Source organism: Rhincodon typus, chromosome 15 (assembly GCF_021869965.1).
Source record: "Rhincodon typus isolate 14 chromosome 15, sRhiTyp1.1, whole genome shotgun sequence".
In the NCBI taxonomy this organism is placed as follows: Eukaryota; Metazoa; Chordata; class Chondrichthyes; order Orectolobiformes; family Rhincodontidae; genus Rhincodon; species Rhincodon typus.
Window position 1 is genome coordinate 59,784,478 of NC_063346.1, and position 26,201 is coordinate 59,810,678.

Consider the following 26,201-nt stretch of genomic DNA (forward strand, 5'->3'; position numbering starts at 1 on the left):
CATCCCCGCCTCTTTGACCTGTCTGTCTCCTCTCCACCTATCTTCTCTATCCATCTTCTATCCGCCTCCCCCTCTCTCCCTATTTATTTCAGAACACCCTTCCCCTCCCCCATTTCTGATGAAGGGTCTCGGCCCGAAACGTCAGCTTTCCTGCTCCTCTGAAGCAGCTTGGCCTGCTGTGTTCATCCAGCTCTACACCTTGTTATCTCAGATTCTCCAGCATCTGCAGTTCCTACTATCTCTGAAACAACTTGCTGACTGATTTGGTTCAGTTTTGGTTCAGTGACACCACTCAACTCCTGACCTCATTAGTGCCTTAATCCAAACATAAACAAAAGAGCTGAATTTAAGATGCGTGTCTGCTCACTACATCAAGGCTGCATTTGACTGAATGTGGCATCAAAGTTCCCTTGCAAAAATGAAGTTGCTGGGAATCACCACAAGACTCTCCATTGGTTGGAACCATTCTCAGAACAAAGGAACTTGGTTGCGATTGTTGGAGCAAACATCTCACTCCAAGGACATTTCTGCAGGAGTCCTTCGGGGTGTATCCTAGGCCCAGACATCTTCAGCTGTCTCATCACTGGCCTCCCCTCCGTGATAAGGTCAGAAGTGGAGATGTTTGCTGATGATTGAACAATGTTCAGCACCATTCGTGACTCCTCAAAAACTGATGTCATTCTTGTCCAAATACAGCAAGATGTGAACAGTATCTAGGCTGGGGCTGAAAATGACAAGCAACATATGCACCACACAAGAGGCAGACATTTGCCATTTCCAGCAAAGGAGAATTAATATTGCCCCTTGATGTTCAATGGCATTACTATTTCTGAATCCCCATAAACAACATCTTGGCAGATTACTATCAACCAGAAACCTGAACTGGACCAACACTTTGGCAGCAAGATCAGGTCAGATGCTTGGAATTCTACAATGAGTAACTCACTTCCTTTTTCCTGAATGCCTGCCCAGCATCTTCAAGGCCCAAGTCAGGAGTGTGATGGAATATTAACCACTTTTCTGGATGTTTGGAACTCCAACAAAATTCTAGAAGGTCACCACCATCCAGGACATAGCATCCCTTTTGATTGGCACCACATCCACTAACTTCAACATTCATTCCCTTCCCACCGTTGAATGGTCACACGACGTGTACCATTTAAAAGATATACTGCAGCATATCATCAAGCCTCTTTTGACAGCACCTTCCAAACCCATGACTTTTATTTCCTAGAAGGCCAAGGGGAGCGGATAGCTGGAAACACCACCACTGGCAAGATCTCTCCATGGCAAGCCATCCTGACTTGGAAATATATTGCTGTTCCTTCACTGACACTGGGTCAAAATCCTGGAACTCTCTGTCTAACAGTACTGTAGGTCTACCAATACCCTGATTGCAGTAGTCCAAGAAAGCGGTTCAGTAGCATCGTCCCAAGTGCAATTAGGGATGGACAATCAGTGTTGGCCTCATTAAGAATGCCCACATCCTTTGTGCCCCCCACCATCATATCAATTAAATTCTGTCCATGGCGAAAAACTGGTCATGCGTAATGGAGCAAGTCGAGTGGGATGATAAATTTACTACTTAATAACTACTGCCTGTTTTTCCTACTGCTTAAGATGAATTACCTCCACTCTCCCTTTGAATTCTAATCTACTTCTACATGTAATTTGTTTTGTGATATTTTATCATCAAATTTCTTCCATAGCCAAGCCAAGACTGTTAATCTATATTGAACTCTGCAGAGGGTCAGAAATAATAAATTCTCATTCATTTTTCTTTTTTCTCCTAGGTGTCATTTTGCCCCAACACTATAAAAAAATATGAGACGTCCCTCATTGTAGAGGTGAAGAACCTTGGCCTGGAAGTTCTAGTAATACCCATCATGGCACGGTAATGTTTCTTTACATTCATCATTTGTATATGGATAAAATGGGCTACGGATATAAAGTAAATGGCAACCAGAAAGCCAACAACTGATCTTCTCAGCGTGATACATTGCAAATACCACCAGTGTTTTATTTTTCTTGATGACAACTGCTGGAGCCTTGTGAAATTTGCCACCTATATCATATGGTACTGTGTAAACGTTGTTCGAGATATTCTACTGCTTCCAACATCCTTTGTCTTTGCTATGTCTTGGGCCTGTCTAGTTTCCTGATAGAGGGTATATCACCATAGAGTGTAGATCTTCCAGCACAGGAGAATTAATATTGCCCCTTGATGTTCAATGGCATTACTATTTCCGAAACCCCACAAACAACATCCTGGCAGATTACTGAGATCCTGTTCTTAGAGAGACCCTGTTCTAAGAGAGATCCTGTTCTTAGAGAGATCCTGTTCTTGGAGAACAAGAAGATCAGGCACAGTTACTAGCACCTTAAGAGTTGGTGAAGATATGTCTGCTCCCTTCAAAAGCTGGATTGGAACTCCTTGTCTCCACCAAAGATTGTGTGAGACATCAGTAGAATGGATGAAGCCAATGCAGCATGAATGTTGGTAGACAGACAGGAGGCTGGAAGAACACAGGAAGTCAGGCAGCATCTGAAGGAAAAAAGTCAACGTTTCAGGTATTGACCTTCTTCAGTTCCTTGTCTACCTTGGATTCCAGCATCTGTGGGTTTTTTTGTCTCACACAGCATGAACATTAACTCCTTCAAAACCATCACCTTTTGCAACATCCTGTACGGAGTTGGTTAACCAGTTAGAAGAAGAACTTGGAAATGAGAAAAATCTCAATCTCATTGAAAATGAAAATGGGGCTGGTCTTATTACAGAATGTTAATCCACAATGCCAATTTTACATCTTTTAGGCTAGGTTTAAATGTATTCGAAAAAGTCCAGTGATTCATGGCAAACAACTATATTCTATCGCAAACAAAAACAGAAATTGCTGGAGAAACTCAGCAGGTCTGGCAGCGTCTGTGGAGGGAAAGCAGAAATAATGTTTCAGGTCCAGTGACCTTTCTTCAGAACTATATTCCATTACCAGACTCCAGTGGATTCCTGGTACATTACGTACAGCAGGTTCAAAGGAAGAGAATATAGTTGTTCTTAATGCTGCCTTTGTGATCAGGAATAGGGATGTTGCAGGGAATACTGCAGGAAGTAATTCAAATCAGGCTGTGAATTTCAGTGAGGTTGCTTTGAAGTTGCCTATTCTGAAAAAGTTTGGAATTCAGTGTGCTGAACTTGAACCCAGCATGCAATTAACAACAGGGTCAGAGTCATCTGGAAGAAGATGGTAGAAAGAGTCAGTCTGAATCTGGGAACAATGGAGGATGAAATTTCCTCAATTCTGAAAAGTTGTTATGGAAGATGTGTCAACATTTTATTGCACTGATCAATATCACTTTGTATTTGAACAGCATGGTTGTCATAACAGGATACATATAGTAATACCATGAAGGTGCATTGTGGAAAATTAGGCTTGTTCAGACAGTGTAGGACTTCAGGTGGAAATATGGAGATAAACCTGCTACAGGGGAAAATCCTGCCTCAACAGTTATACAAATGCAATAAACTTAGGCACAATTTTAGGGTTAGCCATGATCTGTTTATCTCTTGACATTCATTTCTTCTTGATAGACATGTAATTGAATGTTTTATTTAAGGCAGCACAGTTCTTTGTGCAGTAGTGCCTTCAGACAAAGCAGACCATATGTCTCTAATTGACACTCTAGATTACTGCTAATCCTTTTTGCTTCACCATGTAATTAACAGATGGTAAAGCTTACATGTTACTGTAGGTATCTCACAATGACTGACTAACTTGGTACCAGCTTTTAACAACTTCTGTTTGACAGATGCATTGTTCCCAATGTGGAGGTGGTTAACCAACAGATGGACCTTGGACGCTGCTTTGTCAAGCACCCTTATGAATGCATGATAAAACTTCAGAATACCAATGATCTTCCAGCATGTTATGGACTAATTCCACAGGTTAGTCCTAATTGAAATGAATAGTTACTGGTTTGATTATGTCAGAGAGGCTATTTTTTAATTAATAAGGAAAAGGCCATAGGTTGTTGAGTACAGGGGGTGCACGAGAAATGGCCATTATTGGCTAGATGGCCTATTGCAGCAATGCATAAAAATTCACTGGTTCACAGGATGACAGGCAGCTTTCATTCTCTCAAGCGACTGCCTTCAGAGTGCACACTGCCTCAGTGAGCTCATCTCAGGGAGAAGCTTGATGAAGATCCAAAACTGGTCTGCAAGCCATTAACTGTTGCTCTCACTCTTCTCACATAGTCAACCATAGTGCTGTATGTGGAATTTGAGAAAGCTTTTGATGAAGTCCCATCTAGGAGGTTTTAAACAAAATTAAAGTGTGTATGCTATGCCATACTCAGTCAAACACAAACTTGATGTCAGGGACATTGCTTTCATCTCACCTTTGGATGTTAGGTATTTTGTTTATGTTTGAACAAGGCTGTAATGAGGTCAGGAGCTGAGTCGCCCTGCAGAATCTAAGCTGAGTGTCAATGAGCAGGTTATTGTTAAGTAAGTGGTACTTGATTGTGCTGTTGTTCACACCAGCCAGCATTTTACTGAGATCGAGCATAGACTGATGGGACAGTAATTAGCTGGGTTGGATTTCATAGATCTCATAGAATCCCTACAGTGTGGAAACAGGCCCTTTGGCCCAACAAGTCCACACTGACCCTCAGAGCATCCCACCCACACCCAACCCCAAAAACCACCCAATCTTCATATCCCTGAACACTATGGGCAATTTAGCATGGCTAATCCACCTAGCCTGCACATCTTTGGACTGTGGGAGGAAACTGGAGCACACAGACACGTGGAGAATGTGCAAATTCCACACAGACAGTCACCCGAGGGTGGAATTGAACCTGGGTCCCTGGCGCTGTGAGGCAGCAGTGCTAACCACTGAGCCACCGTGCCACCCCATATTTTCTCAGCATCCTGTTCTCAGACGAACGAGACTTCATTTCAAAACGTCATTTGGATTTGTCCTGCTTGTTGTGTACAAGGTACACCTGGGCAATTTTCTACATGGTCTGGTGGATACCAGTGTTGTAACTGTCCTAGAACAGCTTGGCTAGGTTGGAAGCAAGTTCTGGAGCACAAGATTTCAGCATTATTACTGGAATGAGGTCAGGGCCCATTGCCTTTGCTGTATTCATTACCTCCAGCCAATTCTTGATATCAGAGGGAGTGAATCAAATTGGAGTCTTGCTGGCAGCAAAGTGATGTTGTGTATTTCAAATAATTAAGTGCCTTGACTGTCCTTGTTCCCTTCACCAGATTACACCCAATATTTTTTGCATACAGTTCCTGATGACTTTGCGACATTACAGGAAGTTTTTGAACAGTGGGATATTGAAGGTTATGACTGTAATTTCTGAGGAACGGAACTGAATTTAACATTAATAGAGAAGAGAACATTGCAAAGTCAATGAAGCATAAGTATGAGGGCAATTTGATTTGGGCTGGCTGTGCAGATATCCAAAGTGTGTTCCTGAATATTAAACAGTAGGTGGTATGGTGGAGTTTGAGTAGTTCTGTATGAGTTCCCAGTCTCACTGAAGTGAATGGGCCTTGACAAGGATCCGGATCTAGCAAGTTTGAGTCACCAAGCCTGAATTCAGGCCCCACTAAATAATTAGCTGAAGAATGAAACTGGCAGACACGTGTAAGATAGGTGACCTATTAGCTAGAGAATGGTGCATGGAATTGAGATGCTACATTTTCTAGCAACAAAACTGAAATGAAAAGTACTATTCACCAAAAAAAAGTATTTCATAAATTAAACCTAATGCTGATATTTCTGAAAGGAAAAAAAAAATTGCAAAATTTGGCAACCAACACTGATAATAAAAAAAACTATAATTGAAGCCAGAAAGACGAACCACTCTGATTACGTTTGTGGATTGGTATCTAAGTATGTATCAGCAGTATCTGTCCAGCTGCTGATTGCTTTCCTACCAATGAATAGTTCTAAACTAAGAATAGAAGCTAAAGGAATTTTGTTCATAAAAACCAATCAGAATTTGAAGCTAAAGCCAGTCAGGTTCAAGGACTTAGATGGGCAGACGTCTAGCACACTGACATCAATTCATTTATTTAAATTTCATATAAACATGAGAGTATGATTTGCGGTTAAAATAAGACTATGATTTGAAGTTTGCTGTTTGTGACTGTCTGAATCCTCAGCATTATCATTTTTCTAAAGTGCCACTGCCCACTTGTTCCCATAGTTGAATTTATGCTTAAAATATTGCTGTGATTTTTGTTGTGTCCTCACAAATCATTTTTTCATTTATGCAGGGATGCATATTTAACTTAAAAACTATTTATGAAAATTAATGCACATTCCCTAAAGCTGCCAATAATGAACTGTTTGTAACAAGTTGCCAGTAATGAGCTCCCAGTTGTGCTCACTGTGGCTGAAATACCACTGAATAGTCCCAAAGGTAGCTGCAATTAAGTGGCTCTGATAATGAAATGCTAGTGATTTTTGTAAAGCTAAGTAGAATTCTATAAAATTAATTCTCACCGAATACATTGAACAGATTGAAAATTAAACTCTTGGATTTTGGGTACTGGTGTTTTCAACAAATTTGTGAATCCCTTGCATCTAATAAACTGCTCCAGTATAGATGTTATGAGGATGGGCCTTTGCTATGAGCTAGAACCTAGCTTCTCTTTATTTTAGTGTCCAGAATAGAATAGAATCCCTACAGTGTGGAAACAGGCCATTCTGCCCAACTAGTCCACTGCCCCTCTGAAGAGCATCCCACCCCAACTCATTCCCCTACCCCTGCATTTCCACTTGTCTAACCCACCTAACCAAAACAACCCTGGACACCACGGGCAATTTAGCATGGCCAGTCCACCTAACCTGCCCATCTTTGGACTGTGGGAAGAAACCAGAGCACCCAGAGGAAACCCATGCAGACACAGGGAGAATGTGCAAACTCCACACAGGCAGTTGCCCGAGGGTGGAATTGAACCCGGGTCCCTGGTGCTGTGAGGCAGCAGTGCTAACCACTGAGCCACCGTGCTGTTCAGTAAGATCATTTGCACAGCGTTCTGTTTTATGTCTCCTCTGGCAAAATAAAATCATAATATATAGGAGCAGAATTAGGCCTATTTGTCGTATAGAATTTGTTCCATCATTCAATCATGGCTGATATGTTTCTCAACACCATTCTCCTGGCTTCTCCCCGTAATTCTTGATCTCTTTATACTAATCAAGAACCTAGCCATCTCTGTCTTAAATACACTCAATGGCTTGGCCTCCACAACCTTCTGTGGCAATGAATTCCACAGACTCACCACCGTCTGGCTGAAGAATTTCCTCCTCAACTCAGTTCTGAAGGGTCATCCCTTCACACTAAGGCTGTTCCTTCTGGTCCTCATCTCTCCTACAAGTGGAAACATCTCTACAACCATTATATCCAAGCGTCTCAGTATTCTGTCAGTTAAACTCTATCTAGTCAGACCCAGAGTTCTCAACCGTTCCTCATATGACAAGCCCTTCATCCCCAGGATCATTCTTGTAAACCTCCTCTGGACCCCTTCTAAGGCCAGCTCTTCCTTCCTGAGAAACAGAGCCCAAAACTGCGCACAATATTCCACATGCTGTCTGAACAAACGTTATTACAACCTCAGAAGTACATTTCTGCTGTTGTATTCTAGCCATCTTGAAATGAATGCTGACATTGTATTTGCCTTCCTAACTACCAGTTGAACCTGCATGTTAAACTTAGGAGGATCCTGAACTAGGACTCCCAAGACCCTTTGTGCTCCAGCCTTTCCCCATTTAGAAAATTATCTATACCTCCACTCTTCCTAGCAAAGTGCATAACCCTGCCCCCTTTGTTCGTCTGCCTGTCTTTTCAATGTGTATCCTTGGATATTTAGTTCTGAGCCCTAATTTCCTTGCAGCCACCTTTCTGTGATTCCCATAACATTGTATCCATAAATTTCCAATTGCTATTCAAGCTCATTCACTTTTTTTCGAGTATTGCGCACAATGCCTTCAGTCCTGCATTGACTGCCACCCCTTCTCATAATTGTCCCCTCATCTGCTATGCCTGAAGTTAGATTCCTGACCCTTTCCATGCTGTCTGTCCTATTACTTATTCTAGAAACTTTAATAACCTCTGCTGAGCCCTCCCCACCTTCCACTTTTTCTATAATTTTCCCTGCAACTGAATCCATCTCCCCACTATTTAGTTTAAATCCCTACCCACAGCCCTAGTTATCCAATTTGCCAGGACTCAGGTCCTGGCATGATTCAAGTGGAGCCTGTCTCATCAGAACAGCTCCTTCCTTCTACAGAACTGGTGCCAATCTCTCACTAATTCAAACCCGTTTCTCCCACACCAATCTTTGAGCCATGTGTTTACTTTTTTAATCTTGTTGACCCTGTGCCAATTAGCTTGTGGTTCAGGTAGTAATCCGGTAGTAATACCTTTTTGATTCAGCTTTTCAATTTAGCCACTAGCTGCTCATATTCCCTCAGCAGAACCTCTTTCCTCTTTCTACCTATATCTTTGGTACCTACATGGACCATGGCAATTGGATCTTTCCCCTCCCACTCCAAGTTTCTCTGCAGTCCAGTTGAAATATCCTGAACCTGGGCACCAGGCAGGCAACACAGCCTTCAGGACTCTTGATCCTGTCTAAAAAGAACAGTGCCTGTTCTCTTGACTATATTATCCTTGATTACGTCAATAATAGTTTTGTGGTTAAATGCATGGTTATGTTTAAAGATGGAACAGAATTTACCTGTTTCAGAAATTGTTTTAGAACAACTTTGTGTTTAAACATATGGGCCCACAAGGATAAGATCATGCAATTGGACCTTTTGGATCTGGAATCTGGACTTATAAATTCAGACTGATGGAATGAAATTCTCCTGAATGAGCTAATGTATGGAATCATTTTGGACAAACTCAATCCAGTTCTTATACAAGCATGCACAAAACAAGTCAGAATTGACAGTCTTACTTAGAGAAGCCACTCTTAGGTGTACCTGCATGCTATCTGAATATTTTTCACACCCAGCACTCAGAATCTTCACCTTGCTGAACAAAAGGGTTAACAAAAAGTAGATTCATTCAGTCCCAGAAGGTGAACACAGTAGAACCTGCGGTGAATGATGCATACTGGTCCAACTTGTCTTGTATACTTCAAAATTGAGCTCTAGACCAATGAGTGCATTTATTTCCAAGTGGTACTGTGTTTTTTTTACAGTTTGTTTTCCCCTAGGGCGTGAGATGCTGCTCAGTCTTGTGACAGGTTTTTAAAAAGAAATACATTCATGAAATGTGGCCTTCTCAGCATGGCTCAGTGTTTATTGCCCATTCACCCAAAAAGGTGATTTTGAGCTGCCTTTCTGAAATGCTGCTGTTCATGTGTATAGTTGCTTCCATAGTACTGTTAGGGAGAGGGCTCTTGGATTTTGACCAGAGACAATTAAAGAACTGCAAGTATAAAAATCTAAATTAAGATGCATGTGCTTTGGGCAGACATTGGCGATATTGACATTCCTGTGCATCTGTTGCCATTATGTGATGGAAGCTACAGGTTTTGGGGTGCTGCTGAAGTAGACTTGCAAGTATATCTTGAAAATGCTGCATTGTGTCTTTCAGCACTCTGCATTAATTTATTGGGTGGTATTGGAACATATATTTAACTCTAACTGTAACCTTTCTTGTGTTTGCTGCTTCTTTTCTCAGGATTTGGATAAACAACATGGCATACTTTATTCCAGCTCTGAACCATATGGAATTATTGAGGCCTGTTCCACTGCAGAGATCCCTTTAGTAGTGGAGCCACAACATCTTGGAGAACTGAATACAGAAGTATACGTTGCCTTATTTGGAAAAAGTCAATTTCCTCTTGTGAGTTTTTTTCTGTAAACAGCAAATTTAAGTGTGTTGAATTTGAATGGGAATTGGTTCTGTTTTTCTGGAGGCAATGACTATACAGCAACTGTATATATGTACGGATAGGATCAGTCACATTGGCATAGCCATAAACTGTTCAATTGCAGCATATGACTTTGCCAATGTAGTTTCAACTTGTACATCGAACAAAAGTAGTGGATTTACAACTAAGAAAATGGGCTAGGAAGCAAAGTTGGTTTGCAGCAAAGCAAGCATATGAATTCGCATAACTTTGGTAAATGTTTTATACCATAATTCTGTCCCCCAAGTGATATTGCTATCGAACACCTTCCTCTGTATCTGCTGATGTAATTTACGTCACCATTCTTTTCCTTCTTCCTCTTGTAAGGATGCTGACGCTTGCTGGGCCACAGATTCATCACCACTTACTGTACTTCTGATGGCTCAGCTGAATGACTATTATGTTAAACCTATCCAACAAGTACTGACAGGCTTTTATTCACCCATTCCCTGTGATTAAATGCTGCTACTGGCTGAGATCAGAGAAGCGAGATAGCATTAAACTTACGGCTGTTTGTTGCTCAATGCTGCAGCACTTGGTGCATTCACCCACTAGACCAATGGGACAGCCAAATAAATTAGTGCAAATTTAAAGTAATTTTACAGAAGAAGGCTGCAGTCTCTCATATTAACATTGTAAAATGTTGAATTAAGAAGGGTTTGTTTTAATGGTTATTTTTTCCTCCCATGGAGCTCTAATACATGATTCTTTGTAGGTAGCGGGCCAAAATGTTAAGGTTGCTAAAAGAAAATTGCATACAGGATCCAAGATCTTATTCAGGACATAGAGCAGAAGTAAGGAAATTGTACCATACCTTTATAACTCACTGGTTAGGCCTGAGCTGGAGTATCGTGCCTAGTTCTGGGCACAGTGTTTTGAGAATGAGAGACTTGAGTTGTGTGGAAAGACAGCAGAATCTAGGATCATTTTCTGTAGTGCAGGGAAGATTGAACAAAAATGTTCAAAATTATAACTGGTTTGAATAGATTAGATAACGGGATATTGTTTCCACTAGTAAAAAGGTCAGTAACTGGACGAAGCAGCCTACAGACAATTGGCCAAAAAAAAGAGACAAGTTAATGAAAACAATTTTTATGCCGCGAGTTGTCATAATCTGAACCAAAATTGATGGTGGATGTAGATCCAGTTAGTGCTTTCAGGAACAATTTGCAAAATATAAAGAAAAGATAATGCAGGACTACGGAGAAAGAGCTGCAAAAAGGGACCTGCAGGTTCTCCTCCATGTCACACGCTAACCTGACTTGAAACTATATCACTGTTACTTCATTGTAGCTGGGCTAAAATCCTAGAATTCCCTTACTAATAGTATTGTGACATTCCCACCCCACATGGATTGCAACAGTTTGAGAAAGGAGCTCCCCACCACTCTCTCAAGGTTTTCAGGGATTAGTAACTGCTGACCTAGTCAAAGATGCCCACATTCCTTGAAAGAATAGCAGAAGATTGGCTCTTTCCAGGAACCATCACAAAAATGATGGGCTGAGTGGTCTTCTGAGGTGTATGAATCGGTGATCAATATTCTAAGTCAAAAAGACATACATTGAACATAAAAATTGGCATGAATAGGCCACTCAGGCTGTCAAACCTGTCCCACCATTCTGCAATATCATGGCTGATCTGCCGAAGGCCTCAACTCCTCGGTTGTGCCAGCTCCTCAGAGTCCTCAATGTATCGATATTTCAAAACTCTATCTACCTCATCCTCAATACTTACAGTGCTGTAGCCTCCACAACCCCCTGGTTCAGAGAATTCCAGACATTCACTACCCTCTGGTTTAAGAAATTCCTTTGCACCCCAATTTTAAATGAGTGACTCCTTATTCTGTAACTATGTTCCCTAGTTTGCGATTCCTCCAACAGTGAAAACGATCTTCTCAACATCCACCCTATCAGGTCCCCTTAGAATCTTGTGTGTTTCAATAAGATCGCCCCGCATTTTCTTAAACTCTACCTAATCTGTTTAACCATTCTTGATAAGTCAACCCCTGCATCCCAAGAATCAGACTAGTGAATTTCTTTTGAACTAACTCCAGTGCCAGTATATCCCTTCATAAACATGATGACCAAGACTGTACTCAGTACTCCAAGTGAGATCTCACCATTACCCTGCACAGTTATAACAAGATTTACCTATTTTTATACTCCAAACCCCAAGCAATAAAGTCCAAAATTCTGTATGCCTTCTTAATTATTTGCTGCACCTGAATGCTAACATTTCATATTTCATGCACAAGCACACTTAGATCCCTCTGCACTGCACTTTGTTGGAATCTCTTCAATTGAATAATAATCTTTCTTTTGAATCTTCCAACCAAAGTGTGAGACCTCAAGCACACTTAGATCCCTCTGCACTGCACTTTGTTGGAATCTCTTCAATTGAATAATAATCTTTCTTTTGAATCTTCCAACCAAAGTGTGAGACCTCAAGCTTTCCTATATTAAACCTTATCTGCCAAGTTTTTCTCACTCACTCAACCTATCTATATCCCCTTGCAGATTCTTTATAGCATACTTCCCCACCTATTTTTGTATTGTTAGCAAATTTGGATACATCACACTCTTCTACCCTCCTCAATTTAATAATATAGATATTAAATAATTGAGGCCCTAGGACAGATCCTTATGACTTTAAAGTCTTTTCTGCAGGCCATCTGCCTTCAGTCCTGTTATTTTTACAAATACTTTGTCCGCCATGAAAGGTATTTCCTCCTTGGACTTTGGGCTTTCTCTGTTACCTCTGGAATATTTATGGTATCCTCCACTTTGAGGACGGATGCAAAATATTGGTTTAAGTTATTTGCCATTTCCCTGCTCCCTGTTCTTGACTCTCCAGTCATATCCTCCAAGGTTCCCACACACCTTAACTACTCTTTTCCATTTTATATTCCCACAGAACCTCTTTTGTTTTTTTTATATATCTCTTGTCAATTTACTTTCATTATCAATTTTTTTACCTTTTCATTAGTTTTTTAGCCACCCCTGCTGGTTTTTAAAAGAGTCCTAATCTTCTAGCGTACCAATAGATTTTGCTGCTTTGTATGCTTTACCTTTTGATTGGATGTTCTTCTTGAATGCCTTGTTAACCACAGGTGGTTCATCCTTCTCATTGAGTTCTTCTTTTTGACCAGAGTAAGTGTTTCCTGAGTGTTACAGAATATCTGCTTAAATGTTTGTCACTGCTCATTTACTAACCTTCTCCTTAGTCAATTTTCCTAGCCTGCTTTAGCCAAAGTTTCTTCACATCACCATAATTGTCCCTGTTTAAGTTGAAAACACAAGTTTGAAACCCAAATTATTTTCCTTCAATTGAAAGCCTACCATGATGTGATTACTACACTGCTGGAGGATCCGTAACTATGAGATCTCTTCTTCATCCTACTCCATTACATATTACTAGATCTAAAATAGACTGTTTCTGGGTCGGCAATCAATATCAGTCATGCGTTAGTTATTCAACCATTCCATTGTGTTAGTGAAGCTTACTACCCACTATGATTGGTGGATTTCTAAGGTACCGAAATTTGAAAGAGGACTAAGATTTGCACAGAAGCCATTATTTTTCCTACAGTTTGGTTATCAAATAAAAAGCTTCAGACACACAACTTTAGAGTCATAGAGATGTACGGAATGGAAACAGACCATTCAGTCCAACTCAACCATGCCAAACAGACTAAATAAATCTAATCTCATTTGCCACCATTTGGCCCATATGTCTGTAAAACCTTCTTACTCATATATCCATGCAGATGCCTGTTAAATGTTGTAATTGTACGATCATCCTCCACTGCTTCCTCTGTAGCTCATTCCATACACGCACCACCCTCTGTGTGGAAATGTTGCACCTTAGGTCCCTTTTAAATCTTTTCCCTCTCACCTTAAACCTATGCCCTCTAAGTTTGGACACCCCCACCCCAGGGAAAAGACCTTGTCTATTTAACCTATCCATGCCCGTCATGATTTTATAAACTTCTATAAGGTCAGGTCTCAGCCTCTGACGCTCCGGGGAAAATAGACCCAGCCTCTACAGCCCACAGCCCAAATCCTCCAACCCTGGCAACATCCTTGCAAATCTTTTCTGAACCCTTTCATGTTTCACAACATCCTTCCTATAGCACAGAGACCAGAATTGCATGCAATATTCCAAAAGTGGCCTAACCAATGTCCAGCCGCAACATAACCTCCCAACTCCTACTATTGAAGATAATTTTCTATTTGGTAAAATATTTGCATTAGAATGTTTTTCTCAAGCCGCCATATGTTTGTGTCATCATAAATCTGGATTTAATAGTTGTAAATCTGAATTGGAAAGTTGCTCATATCACTCTGCTCTTCAAGAAGGATGACAGAGGGAAACCAGAGAATTACAGGTCAGTTAGCCTGACATCTATGGTGAGGAAATTGTTAGATGTATAAGCAAGGATAAGGTAACTGATCACCTCGAAAAATTTCAGCTGATCAGGGACAGTCAGCACGGATTCATGAAGGGTACATCATGGCTGACAAACCTCATCGAGATTTTGGAAGAGGTGACGAAGGTGGTAGACAGATGTTATTTATACGGACATCTAGAAGGTTTTTAATAAAGCCCCACGCAAGTGACTGTTAGCTAAGGTGGAAGCCCATGGAATTAAGGGCAAATTACTGACATGGATAGGAAATTGGTTGAGTCACAGGAAAGAGTTGGAATAATGGGTAAGTAATCAAGCTGGCAGGAGGTGACTAGTGACGTCATGCAGGGATCTGTGTTGGGGCTCGCTTATTCACAATATTCATTCACAACTTTGCTAATCGCATTAAAAAGTCAAATATCCAAAATTGGTAATGACACAAAATTGGGCAACATTATTGACAATGTTGACAACAACATAAAATTACAACAGGATATTGATAGATTAGGTGAATGGGAAAAGTTATGGCAGATGGATTTTAATATAAGCAAGTGTGAGGTTATCCATTTTAGATCAAAAAAGCGTATTTTTTTAGAAGGCACAAAGTTAAATATAGTTGATGTTAAATGGGATTTGCGGACACAGGTACATAACTGTTTACAATGCCATGAGCAGGTGCAGAAAATAATCAAGAAGGCTAATGGAATGCTAGCTTTCGTATCTAAAGGACTGGAATTTTTTTCTTTACTCATTCATGGGATGAGGGTGTCGCTGGCTAGGCCAGCATTTATTGCATGTAGGGATGTGGACATTATGCTGGACTTGTACAAAACCCTAGTTAGACCCCACTTGGAGTACTGTGAACAGATCTGGGGTACCACATCTTAGGAAGGATGTTTTGGCCCTGGAGGGAGTTCAATGCAGGTTTACCAGGATGATACCTGGACCTCAGGGGTTGTTATGAAGAGAGATTTGACAAATTAGGTCCTTATTCTCTCGAATTTAGAAGGTTCAGGGGTGATCTAATTGATATCTTCGGTATATTAACAGGGAAAGACAGAATCATAGAATCCCTACGGTGTGGAAGGAGCCCATTCAGCCCATTGAGTCTGCACTGACCCTCCGAAGTGGATCCCACCCAGACCCAGATCTCTACCACTCATTCACCATGGCTAACCCACCTAGCCTGCACATCCCTGGACACTGCAGACAATTTGGAAAGACTGAAATGCCTAACCTGCTCATCATCAGTGGTTAGCACTGCTGCCTCACAGCGTCAGTGACCCGGGTTCGATTCCAACCTTGAGTGAGTGTAGAGTTTTCACATTCTCCCCGTGTTTGTGTGGGTTTCCTCCCACAATGCAAAGATGTGCAGGCTAGGTGGATTGGCCATGTTAAATTGCCCATAGTGTTCAGGGATGTGTAGATTAGGTGGGTTACAGGGGGATTGGTCTGGGTGGGATGCTCTGAGAGTCGGTGTGGACTTGTTGGGCCAGTTGGGCTGAAGGGCCAGTTTCCACACTGTAGGGATTCTATGATTCTTTTGACTGTGGGAGGAAAACCGAGCATCTGGCGGAAACCCTGAGGCTGGAATCAAACCCAGGTCCTTGGCACTGTGAGGCAACAGTGCTAGCCACTGAGCCACCGTGCTGCGCATCAGGGTAGATAAAAATAAACTATTTCCACCAGTTGATGATTTTAGAACCGGGGACATGGTCTAAGAATTAGGGCCAGGCCATTCAGGAGAGATGTTAGAAAGCACTCCCACACACAAAGAACAGTGGAGGTTTGGAACTCTTTTTCTCAAAAGGTGGTTGATGCTAATTCAGTTGTTAAATTTAAATCAAAGTTGATCCATTTTTATTAAGCAAGAGTATCAAGGGATATGGGCGTGAGGAATGCTTGAGGGGCTGAATGGCCTACGACTGTTCCTGTGTTCCTAAATATATTGAGCAAGATTGCAAATTTATTATTGAAATATAGCTTTAAAATTCCTCTGAAAATCATGACCAAATGCCATCTTGCCACAATATTTACACTGCGTAATGCCTTCCTGGTAGATTTATGAACTGCAAAGACTGGAAATACTTTGGATCAGTATTTCAATTCTGGGAATGGAGTAGCTGCAAATTTCTAGTCAAAAGTCCTTGACTTGAAATGTTGTTCAGAATTTTACCAACCCTTTGAAGAGAGGCTGGGAGGTGGGAAGGATGGTCAGGTGATAGTGGAAGGTGTCAGGAGGGAACTGTACATGTGTTCCCACCGCCAGGGGATAGTCCCAGCAGCAGGAATCACAGTGGATCACTCATCCATTCAGCATGTGGCCAGTTAATCAACTGATTTACTCAGAGACAGCAATTTTATACCCCATCAGAATTTTATTGTGTTGGAATGTCCCCATGCCACCCAACACCAGGTTGAGTTGGCCAACTTCATCAAGGTGGCTTCCTGGTATGGTAGTGATTTCAGAGGTGGTCTGAGGCTTATTACTTATTACTATTCTTCAAGCCCTTCAGCATCCAGTCATCTTCAATTTTACTATTTGTTGTTCATGCACCTTAGCAGAAAGCCAATAGTTAGGACCAATTAAAGCTCTAAACAAAAACTCAAAATGCTGGAAATTCGCAGCAGGTCAGGCAGCATTTGTGGGGAAAGGAAAAAAAGTTAATGGGCTGAATTTTCCCAGTCATGTTTGGAGGTGTGGTGGACCGGAAAGATAGTGGGGAGCCACGTCAGGAGAGACTGCCTACCCTGTGAAGCCAGCCTAGGCAAACCAAGCTGAAGACTTCATTTCCCAAAGAGAAGCTTCAAGTGGGAAAGGCCACAACCAGGCTCCAATAATTCCTATCGCAGAGGTTTCTTCTTTGATGTGAGGGGCTCGCTGTGTTTGGCCCTTTGAAATTTTGACTTAAATTTTCCCTTCTGAGCTGCCATTATATTGAAAGATCTTAATGGTCCCTAGACCAGTGCTTCCCAGACATTTTTCTGCTTTGACCCCATTTAAATGCTTCACACTCACTGTGATCCTACATTGAAAGTTGGCTTGGGAAGAGTTGTTGAGTGATGTGGTGATTCAAACTGCAAGGACAAAAGTGAATCGAAACACCGTTGATCTTGCTAACTCTGTTGCTGTCAGTGATCAGTCCACAGGGTTCTCTGGGTTAGGTTACACCCAATGCCATGTACATTTAAAGTGACCCCAGGGCCTGCCAGGTCTGACTATCTGCTCCACAGCCATCATTACTGCCCTGGAGCTCAAGACCCTACTTGCGTGACCCTACTGGTTCTGCAAACCCATTGAAGGTTGCAAAACTCAGTTTTGTTTTTAATCTTTATCTCAAACTGCCCCAGAAATGCCCATCTCACCTAGTGGGACAGTTGACCCTCTTGAATCATTGATCCTTTGATTCATCATCACAGTCATCTCCATAGCCAGCTATTCGACTCTCATTTCCTGCTCCTGTGGCCTCTTTTTGTTCTCTAAGACATGCTGTGCTCCAACGGGAATGCCTTCTGGAGCACTCATGTCTGGGAGCAAATGGTATATGCAAAAGTCTTCATGTGTGCAAAATATCCTTCGGCTCTTGTCACATCCCATAAACCTTTCCAATTACAAAGAGCACTGAGGAGCACTTGTATATCCCCACAAATGAGCCAGAAGGCCTGGATTCAAGTTTTACCAGCCCAGAAGTATGTCATAACACTAAACAAGTTGGTCTAACTACAAAAAAAGAATCTTGGGGCTCTGGTGGTGTTGTGGTGTTACTCCTACCTCTGAACTAGAAATCCTGGGTTCAGGTCCCACCTGCTCCAGAGGTGTCTCTGGATAGGTTGATCAGAAATATCTAGCGCTTGGACAATCATAGCAAAGGCCAGAAGAAACCAGCCAGCAATTAACCTGTTAGTAGTTCATAATTGCTTTATATCAGAGTGATTGGTGGGTTGGAGGAGAGGCCCTTTCCTACTGCTGAATGTTTAATCAGCTGCATGAATTAAGAGAGCCATTACCAGTTGCTGTGAAGTTGACCCTGTGACAGTGAATCTTCATGTATCTAGCACCTTCCAGGTTGGAGTTGGAGGTATTTGTAGCAACCAATGTTTTTCCAAACACAGATGACAATTTAATTTATTGGCTGCAATGTGGAGCTCCAAAATAACATTGTATATTAATTGATGTCATGATCTACCTGCTTTCGATATTTCTGATGAACATTAACTGCGTGTGTGCTGGGCACTGCAGATGTTCTTTGGAACTGTTAAAGTGCTCATAATGTCCAGCATAAAGGTACTAACAAACCCCTTTCTTTTTCAATATTTCTGTAACAGTCTCAGCGGTGATTGCTTAATAGCCGGATTTCAGATTTATTACTCTACTGATGGTCGTAAGGAACTTTGTTTCCTTGTTCCACTGTACAACATTGAACAGACGTAAAAATAGAAAATAAAAGGTATCTTATGGTGCAGTGGTAGTGAGCTCAGAGGCTTGAGGTCAAGACCCATGTATTCCAGAGATGTGTATTAACATCACTAGACAGGTTGATTAGAAAGTAGTTACAAACAGAAAGTACCAAAATCTAGCAATAAGCCTATCAGCATCTAAGAGATGACAATTTTGGATTTTTAATTGAGAACATTCTTTGAAGTCAAGGAAATAAAGTGCTGTAGGTGACATCTTGGCCTTTGCTGATGCAGATCAGCCAGCTGTGTATTTCAAAGATTTTCTGTCTTCTATTTCAAATTTCAAACATTTTCAGTTTTCCTATAATGTGTTGGAATCATGCTGTGGACATACTATTTGGTTTTAACATATTTTCTATTTGATCATTTTCACCTTTCTTAGACTTAGATGCATAGAATTTCTGGTACATTCATTGCTGAGCAAGTACTTTGAAGTTACCTCTTGCACATCCTTAATGGTTCCTTAATCTTGGTGAGAGGCACCAATGACAAGGATACTATTTACCGTCAATCCTTAAGAGCTGAAATTTCTCATTCTAAAGCCCAGGTTTATACTTTTTTTTTAAAAAGGAAGCAGACAGCATTGTTGTATCCCTAGCTCTCAGTCACTGGCGACTGCTATGCCTTGTGTCTAAGTCCTTTATGTCTTGTTCTTAGCTTCTGCAGTTACCTGACTGCTTGCTAGGCAATTGTCGCAGGCCACAATGTAGGATTCTTTGATTCTTTGCCTCATTTTATGGTAGTCTGTGCCTCAATTTCTAACAGTACCTAAAACAGCTAACAAAATTGGCTCTTATCTCATCTGACCTCAGTACTTGGACTGCCTTCCTTCACTCTCCCTTTTGACCTTTTTCCTCTCCACTTTCTTCTCTATCCCTTTTATGATATCCCTAACTTCTTCTGTAAGTCAGTGAGGGATCTATCTTGTTTACTGAAACTCACCAGTAGTAATCAGTTCTTTCTCTACCACACAGCCTGTGATTTAGTATGCTCGTTGCCATTGGTGTGCTACTGTTACTGCTTATGATCAGATGCTCTGTAAAACAGTGATCTTTTACGCTCAGTAATATAGTGTGATTCATTGCTGTGTCAGTACATCATTGTTTGCAATCTGTTAATTTCCGTATAACTCACTTTCTGTGATTTATTATCGCCTGTGTAGATGACTGCCTGTGAACACTAAAATCCAGTATAATTCAGCTATAATCCTGTCATTTTACATCCTCTTTAATATTCTGCTGTAATCTGTTATCTTCGTTGTATTTCAAATATAAGGATATAGTAGTAACTCAACTTTAGCAAAGCATTAAACTAAATTAGCCTGTTAATTTGTTTACTGGAATCAGAATAAGTGAGCATGAAATCTACTGATGAATGTAAAGACTCCACTGTTTCATCAAACTTCTTCATGGCTCATCGTAGCTTCAACTCCACTTTCCTGCCCGCACTCCATAATCCTTCAACCCATGACAAATGAAAAATCTGCCTCTCTTCTTCTGAAATTTATTCAATATCCTGGCATCCACCACTCGCTGGCATAGTAAATTCCACAACCCTTTGAGAAAAGTAATTTCTTCTCATCTCTATTTTAAATCTGCTTTCCCTTATCCAAAAACTCTGGCTTCTTGATCCAGATTGCTCAACATGAGGAAACATCATCTCTATGTCTACTTTGTCAATCTCCTTTAATATTTTATATACCTCAAATAGATCTCCTGTTATTCCTCTAAATTCTAGAGAGTATAGGCTGAAACTGCTCATCTCTGGAATCAATCTAGTGAATCTCCTCTGAACTGCGTTCCATGCAACTATATACCTCTTCAAGTAAGGGGACCAAAATTCTATGCAGTATTCCAGGTGTGGTCACACCAATGCCTTGTACAGCTGCAGCAACAGTTCCTTACTTTTATACTCTATTTCTTCAGCCAGAAATACCAAAATTCTGTTTGTCTTCCTTATTTCCTGCTGTACCTGAATGCTGGATTTCTGCATTTCATGCCTGAGGGCACCCAGATCCCTCTGTATCAAAGCACTTGGAAGTATTTATCCATGTGGATTTGATTTTCTATTCCTTTGACCAAAATGAATATCTCCCACACGTAACAACTTTAAAGTCCATCTGCCAAATTTTGGCCCTTTTACCTAACCTTTCCATATCCATTTGTAAATTTCTTATTTCTTCATTGCAACTTACTTTTTCACCTATTTTAGAGTCATCTGCAAATTTGGCTATTGTACCTTCTATCTTTTAATCCAAATCAGAAATCATATGACACAAGATTATAGTCCAACAGGTTTATTTGAAAACACAAGCTTTCAGAGCCTTGCTCCTCCTTCAGGTGTTAGTGAGAGAGGTGGTATAAGACACAGAATTTACAAGGGAAAGATCAAAGGCTTTTGATTATTAATTAAAATAATTATTAATTGATTATTATGTACATGTAAATCCCCAAATTTCTTTCAAGTCACTGCCCTGAGAGAACTAAAGGTTTCATCAATGTAAAGAACAGGTGACATTTTAGGTCAGACAATGCTTGTTGGGTGTGAGGTCTTGTTTAGAATCTCTTTGCGTTTTGATTTTGAGTCATGCTGGTTTTATTTCTAAAGTAGGAATTGACATTATAACTTTACTTATTTATTAAAGTAGGATTTACATATACATATTGATCAATTAAAACCTTCTAACTGAGTAAAGATTTAACAGCATCTTAGGTTTGTTTAATATGTCCTCATTAATGGTGTGACCCTTTGATCTTTTACTTATAAATTCTGTGTCATTAGTACCTCTCCCACTAACACCTGAAGAAGGAGCAAAGCTCTGAAAGCTTGTGTTTTCAGATAAACCTGTTGGAATATAACCTGGTGTCATGTGATTTCTGACCTTGTCCACCCCAGCACCTCCACATCATCTAATCCAAATTATTAACATGGTTCTATCTTCAGGCCCGAATTATTTACAATCCTGGTAGTACCCTACTAGTCATATCCTGCCAAGCAGAAAAAGACCCATTTCTTTTGACTTTATGCTTTCTGTTGGTTAACCAATCTTCCATCCAAGCTAACATGCTACTCCTATCCCTGTGTGATCTAACCTTGTGTATTATTTTGTGTGGCTTTTATCAAATGCCTTCTGTAAGTCCAGATATACTATATCTACAGGATCCCCATTATCCATAATGCTTGTTACAACTTCAAGAACTCTAGCTGACTTGTCATTCTTGATTACCAAGGGGATGAAGAATTCTTGGGGATATGCAGGAATGTAGAGTTGAGGTTAAAATGGGATCAGCCATGATCTTATTGAATGGCAGAGCAGGCTCAAAGGGTTGAGTGACCTTGTTTTGTACTTGTTCTATGTTTGTATTCTGTCTCTCTCAGACACAGGGATGACCTTTTTCTGAGTAGTCACTGAGGAGGACAGGCTGCTGTACTGGAATGCCTGAATACACAGACTCAATGATCACCATTGTATGAATTTCCCTCTCCTGGGCTATACCTAGCGCCACTCAGTTGTACAAATTTTTGCGGTGAGGTGCAAGGCCATAAGTGCTCATCATTTAATGCTTAGAGATGGCAATCAAACAGCTTTGCCAACACTGCCCTCGTCTCATGACAGTTTAGAGTCATAAAGTCATAGAGATGTACAGCACAGAAACAGATCCTTTTGGTCCAACTTGTCCATGCCGACTAGATATCCTAAATAAACCTAGTCCTCTTTGCCAGCATTTGGCCCATATCTTTCTAAACCCTTCCTATTCATATACCCATCCAGATTCCTTTTAAATATTGTAATTGTACCAGCCACTACCACTTCCTCCGGAAGCTCCAACCATACACGCACCATCCTCTGCGTGAAAAAGTTGCCACTTAGTTCCCTTTTAAATCTTTCCCCTGTCACCTTAAGCCTAAGTCCTCTAGTTTTGGACCCCGCACGCTGGGGAAAAGACCTTGGTTGTTTACCCTATCCACACCCCTCATGATTTTATAAACCTCTATAAGATCACACTTCTCCAAACTCATGAATAGTATATGATATGTGAATATATTCAGAGATAATTGATTCATATTATGAATTTTCCTTACCTAAAGAGTGGCAAAAAATGTGAAAATCATTACCAAAAGGAGTAGTTGTGGCATTTAGCATAGATGCATTTAAAGGGCAGCTAAGTAAGTTAAATGACTTGGAAGGAAACTGAAGGAAATGCTGTTAGACAAAGAGGGAGAAGGCACAAGTGAAGCATAAACATAGAGTAGTTGGCTCAGTGGCTGTCTCTGTGCTGTAAATTCTATGCATATGTTATCCTTACTGTCTGTACACATTACAACTCATTGCCAGTCATTTAATATAATTTGAAATATGGAACATTATCCAGAAACATTGTTTATTCTATTGTTTTGAACCAGGCAGTCCACATATATTGCATAGGCGAGGGGCCAGTGGTCCATCTCAGTTCCACAAAGATTGACTGGGGAAAAATCAAGGTACTAACCGATGTTCCCAAGACCATCTGCCTGTCTAATGAGTCACTTATCCCAGCCAGAGTCACAGCCAAAATGGTAAGTCATTTGCAGTAATTAAAAAAGGAAATATGCTCGGTAAAGATGATTAATTGCTTCACAGATGGGATTGCTTGCACATCTGCCATACTCTCAGCTCTTCTTCCTTTTTTATAAACTTACCCTCAGAGTGTACACTGCACAGCTTGATAGGATCTGTGTAGTTTCAGTGTATTCTGTTCAATGCAATTCATAGCTGTCTTTCATGTTTCTTCGAAACAACAACCAAATTTTAATAGTTGTAACAGGTCCAAATTCTGGTTTGCTTTGATTCACTTTAAAAATGTTTTACCAGTTTTTCTCAAAGTTTAAGGTTGTTTATACTGTGTAAAATGTAAGAACTGAGTCCATGTTGGCTCAAATCATTTAATCTTATACATGAAAAGCTGGTAGAAAGACTTTCAGGCTGGACAAGACAAGATTCCACTCACGTCTAAGATGGAAAACTTTTTGGTAATCTATCTAACACCTTGCAGAAGAGGCATGGTGGTGATGTCACTGAGCTAATAATCCACATAGGCAAGCTAACTTGGGGACTTATCAGCTTGTGGAAATTAAGTTATTTTGTGCTTTCATTTAAATTTGCCATTGGTGCTGGTTACCATGACAATGATCATCAATGATGAAAATCCATTTTGTTCAATAATGTCCTTTAGGCAAGGAAATCCACCAACCTTACATTATCGTGCCCACAGTGACCCCAGAACCACAGGAATATGGATCACTCTTAACTGTGTTCTGCAATAGTCTAGCATTTATCCACATTATATTTCATCTGCCATGCATTTGCCCACTCATTCAACTTGTCTAGATCACACTGGAACATCTCCGCATCCTCCTCACAATTCACCCTGTCACCCAGCTTTATGTCATCTACAAATTTGGTGATATTATGTTCAGTTCCTTCATGTAAATCATCAAATCGTTGATATAATTTATGATAATATCTTGTATCAAGGGCAATTTGGATTGGCTAATAAATGCCTGCGACACCCACTTCCTGTGAAATTACAGAAAAAAATGTTAGTGCTACATTGAGATTTTATTGAGAGGCAAAACTCATGCAATTGAATCAGAGTGATTTGCATAAATTGTACCCAAGACCATCTCTTCCTTTGACTAATCTTGTTATGATCTGACATGGTCTGAAGGAATGTCTGAGACCTATTGGAATTAGGGAACAGGTGATGAATATATTCAAGAAAAGATAATTGGCTGTGAGTTCCTCTCCCTCTCTTTCCCTCACCTTTTGTGTTATTGCATCATCCTTAATGAGTTCTGCACGTAAATTGAACAATGAGAAACACAGGTGATTTACTGGTTGTGGTTAAATAAAGAGTTGGATATCAATTGGTCATTGAAAAAGGAGTGTTTGGTGACACCAGAACTTTGGAGTGACTGTGTATACATGCTCACATGGTGATGTTGCACAGCTCCAGGCAATGCACACGTCCAGGCCCTGTGTGTCATTGCAGTAGGCTCAAAGTCTGCAGTGCTCATATGCACAGAACAGACGGATGCTTGTAAAGGGAATTGAACAGGGAGGTGAGAGAACAGATGGCAGGTGGGGGTAGAGGAAAAGAGAATGGACTGAGAGCAGGGGGATAATTCGGTCCACAAGGAGAAAGAATGGGCCTCGCCTGATCTTCCTCCCAGTAGAAATCAATTAGGGTGAGTTTTATAGCATACCTAAAAGAACTCTTGTCATATAATAGTGTCCCTACTTCAAGCCAAGAGGCCAGGTTCAAGTCCCACCTGCTCCAGAGGCATGTAATAACATTTCTGACCAAGTTAATTAGAAACAAAAATAGATGTAATGTGGCTAACTGAAACAAAGCTCTCACATAAAAGCGTGGCCTAGCAGTTAACTATTTCCTAATGTATGGAGCTCAGGATGTTTCAAAGAGCTGAACTTTGCATCTGTGCATTCTCTTATTGAATTCTATAAGTTTTCCATGTTCTGTTGCTTTTTTAAAATTACATGTTGCACTGGCATTCACAGAATTGCATGTTAAGAATTTTGTATAACTGCACAGCTTTTTGTTTGCATTATTAATTACAAATTCTTTGTTATGTTGACTTCCATAAACAAGAACTGAGCCTAATCTACTGAAGTGTTTGACACTCTTACAGTGGGTGGTCCAGAGACCTTTGTATATATCTGGGTTCTTGTAGTGCGCTAAACTACTGTGGCACCTTGTCCCCCAGTCTTGACTGTCATTCAATTTGAATTATTAAAAAGCAACTGGTTTCTTGAAGTTAACAAAGAATGTGAGTATGCGCAGTGTTACAATATTAATGCCTCTGGTTTAACCTTGCTTTATTCCAGTTGAGAAGCTGCATTCACTTGAATCAACATGAACAACCTATGGAAATGCTCATTAGCACAATTCTAAATAGCAAAGGGAACCAAAAGCTCAAACTTTCAATTAAGAAAATGTAAATACTCAGCTCGCTGCACCAGTATTGGGAGAAACCCACCCAATGTGGAATACAATTAGCTCTGGGAGGACTTGGGGAGGGTGGGTGTGGAATAGAGTTGGACCTGCCACATTCAGAAATAAATTGGAGTTGGCCACATGGTTGCCTAGGTGGACTGGTTGAGAGGCCTGCTTCTGTTGGTAGTAATTTTATTAATTATTTAGCCCTCACCTCTTCAGCCTCTACCCACTCACCACAACCTATTCATACCAGTAAATGCTAAACCATGGCCACTCACATAACCCCAATGGTCCCTCATACCATTCCATGCAAATATATGCCCCTACCAATCCCTACACCTAAAAGCTCAATATCAATTTATGCCACCCATCCATCATCCTTTGC

General features: G+C 40.6%; 1 protein-coding gene across 1 annotated transcript in view; it reads left to right on the forward strand.

Annotated features, from left to right (window-relative positions):
* Positions 1 to 26,201, forward strand: part of hydin (HYDIN axonemal central pair apparatus protein) — a 677,137-nt gene that overhangs the window by 284,455 nt on the left and 366,481 nt on the right. Inside the window, exons 15-18 of the mRNA XM_048605579.1 lie at positions 1,794 to 1,894; positions 3,808 to 3,943; positions 9,721 to 9,889; positions 23,227 to 23,375. Of these exons, the coding sequence (XP_048461536.1) occupies positions 1,794 to 1,894; positions 3,808 to 3,943; positions 9,721 to 9,889; positions 23,227 to 23,375 (555 nt within the window). The remainder of the gene's footprint in view (positions 1 to 1,793; positions 1,895 to 3,807; positions 3,944 to 9,720; positions 9,890 to 23,226; positions 23,376 to 26,201) is intronic.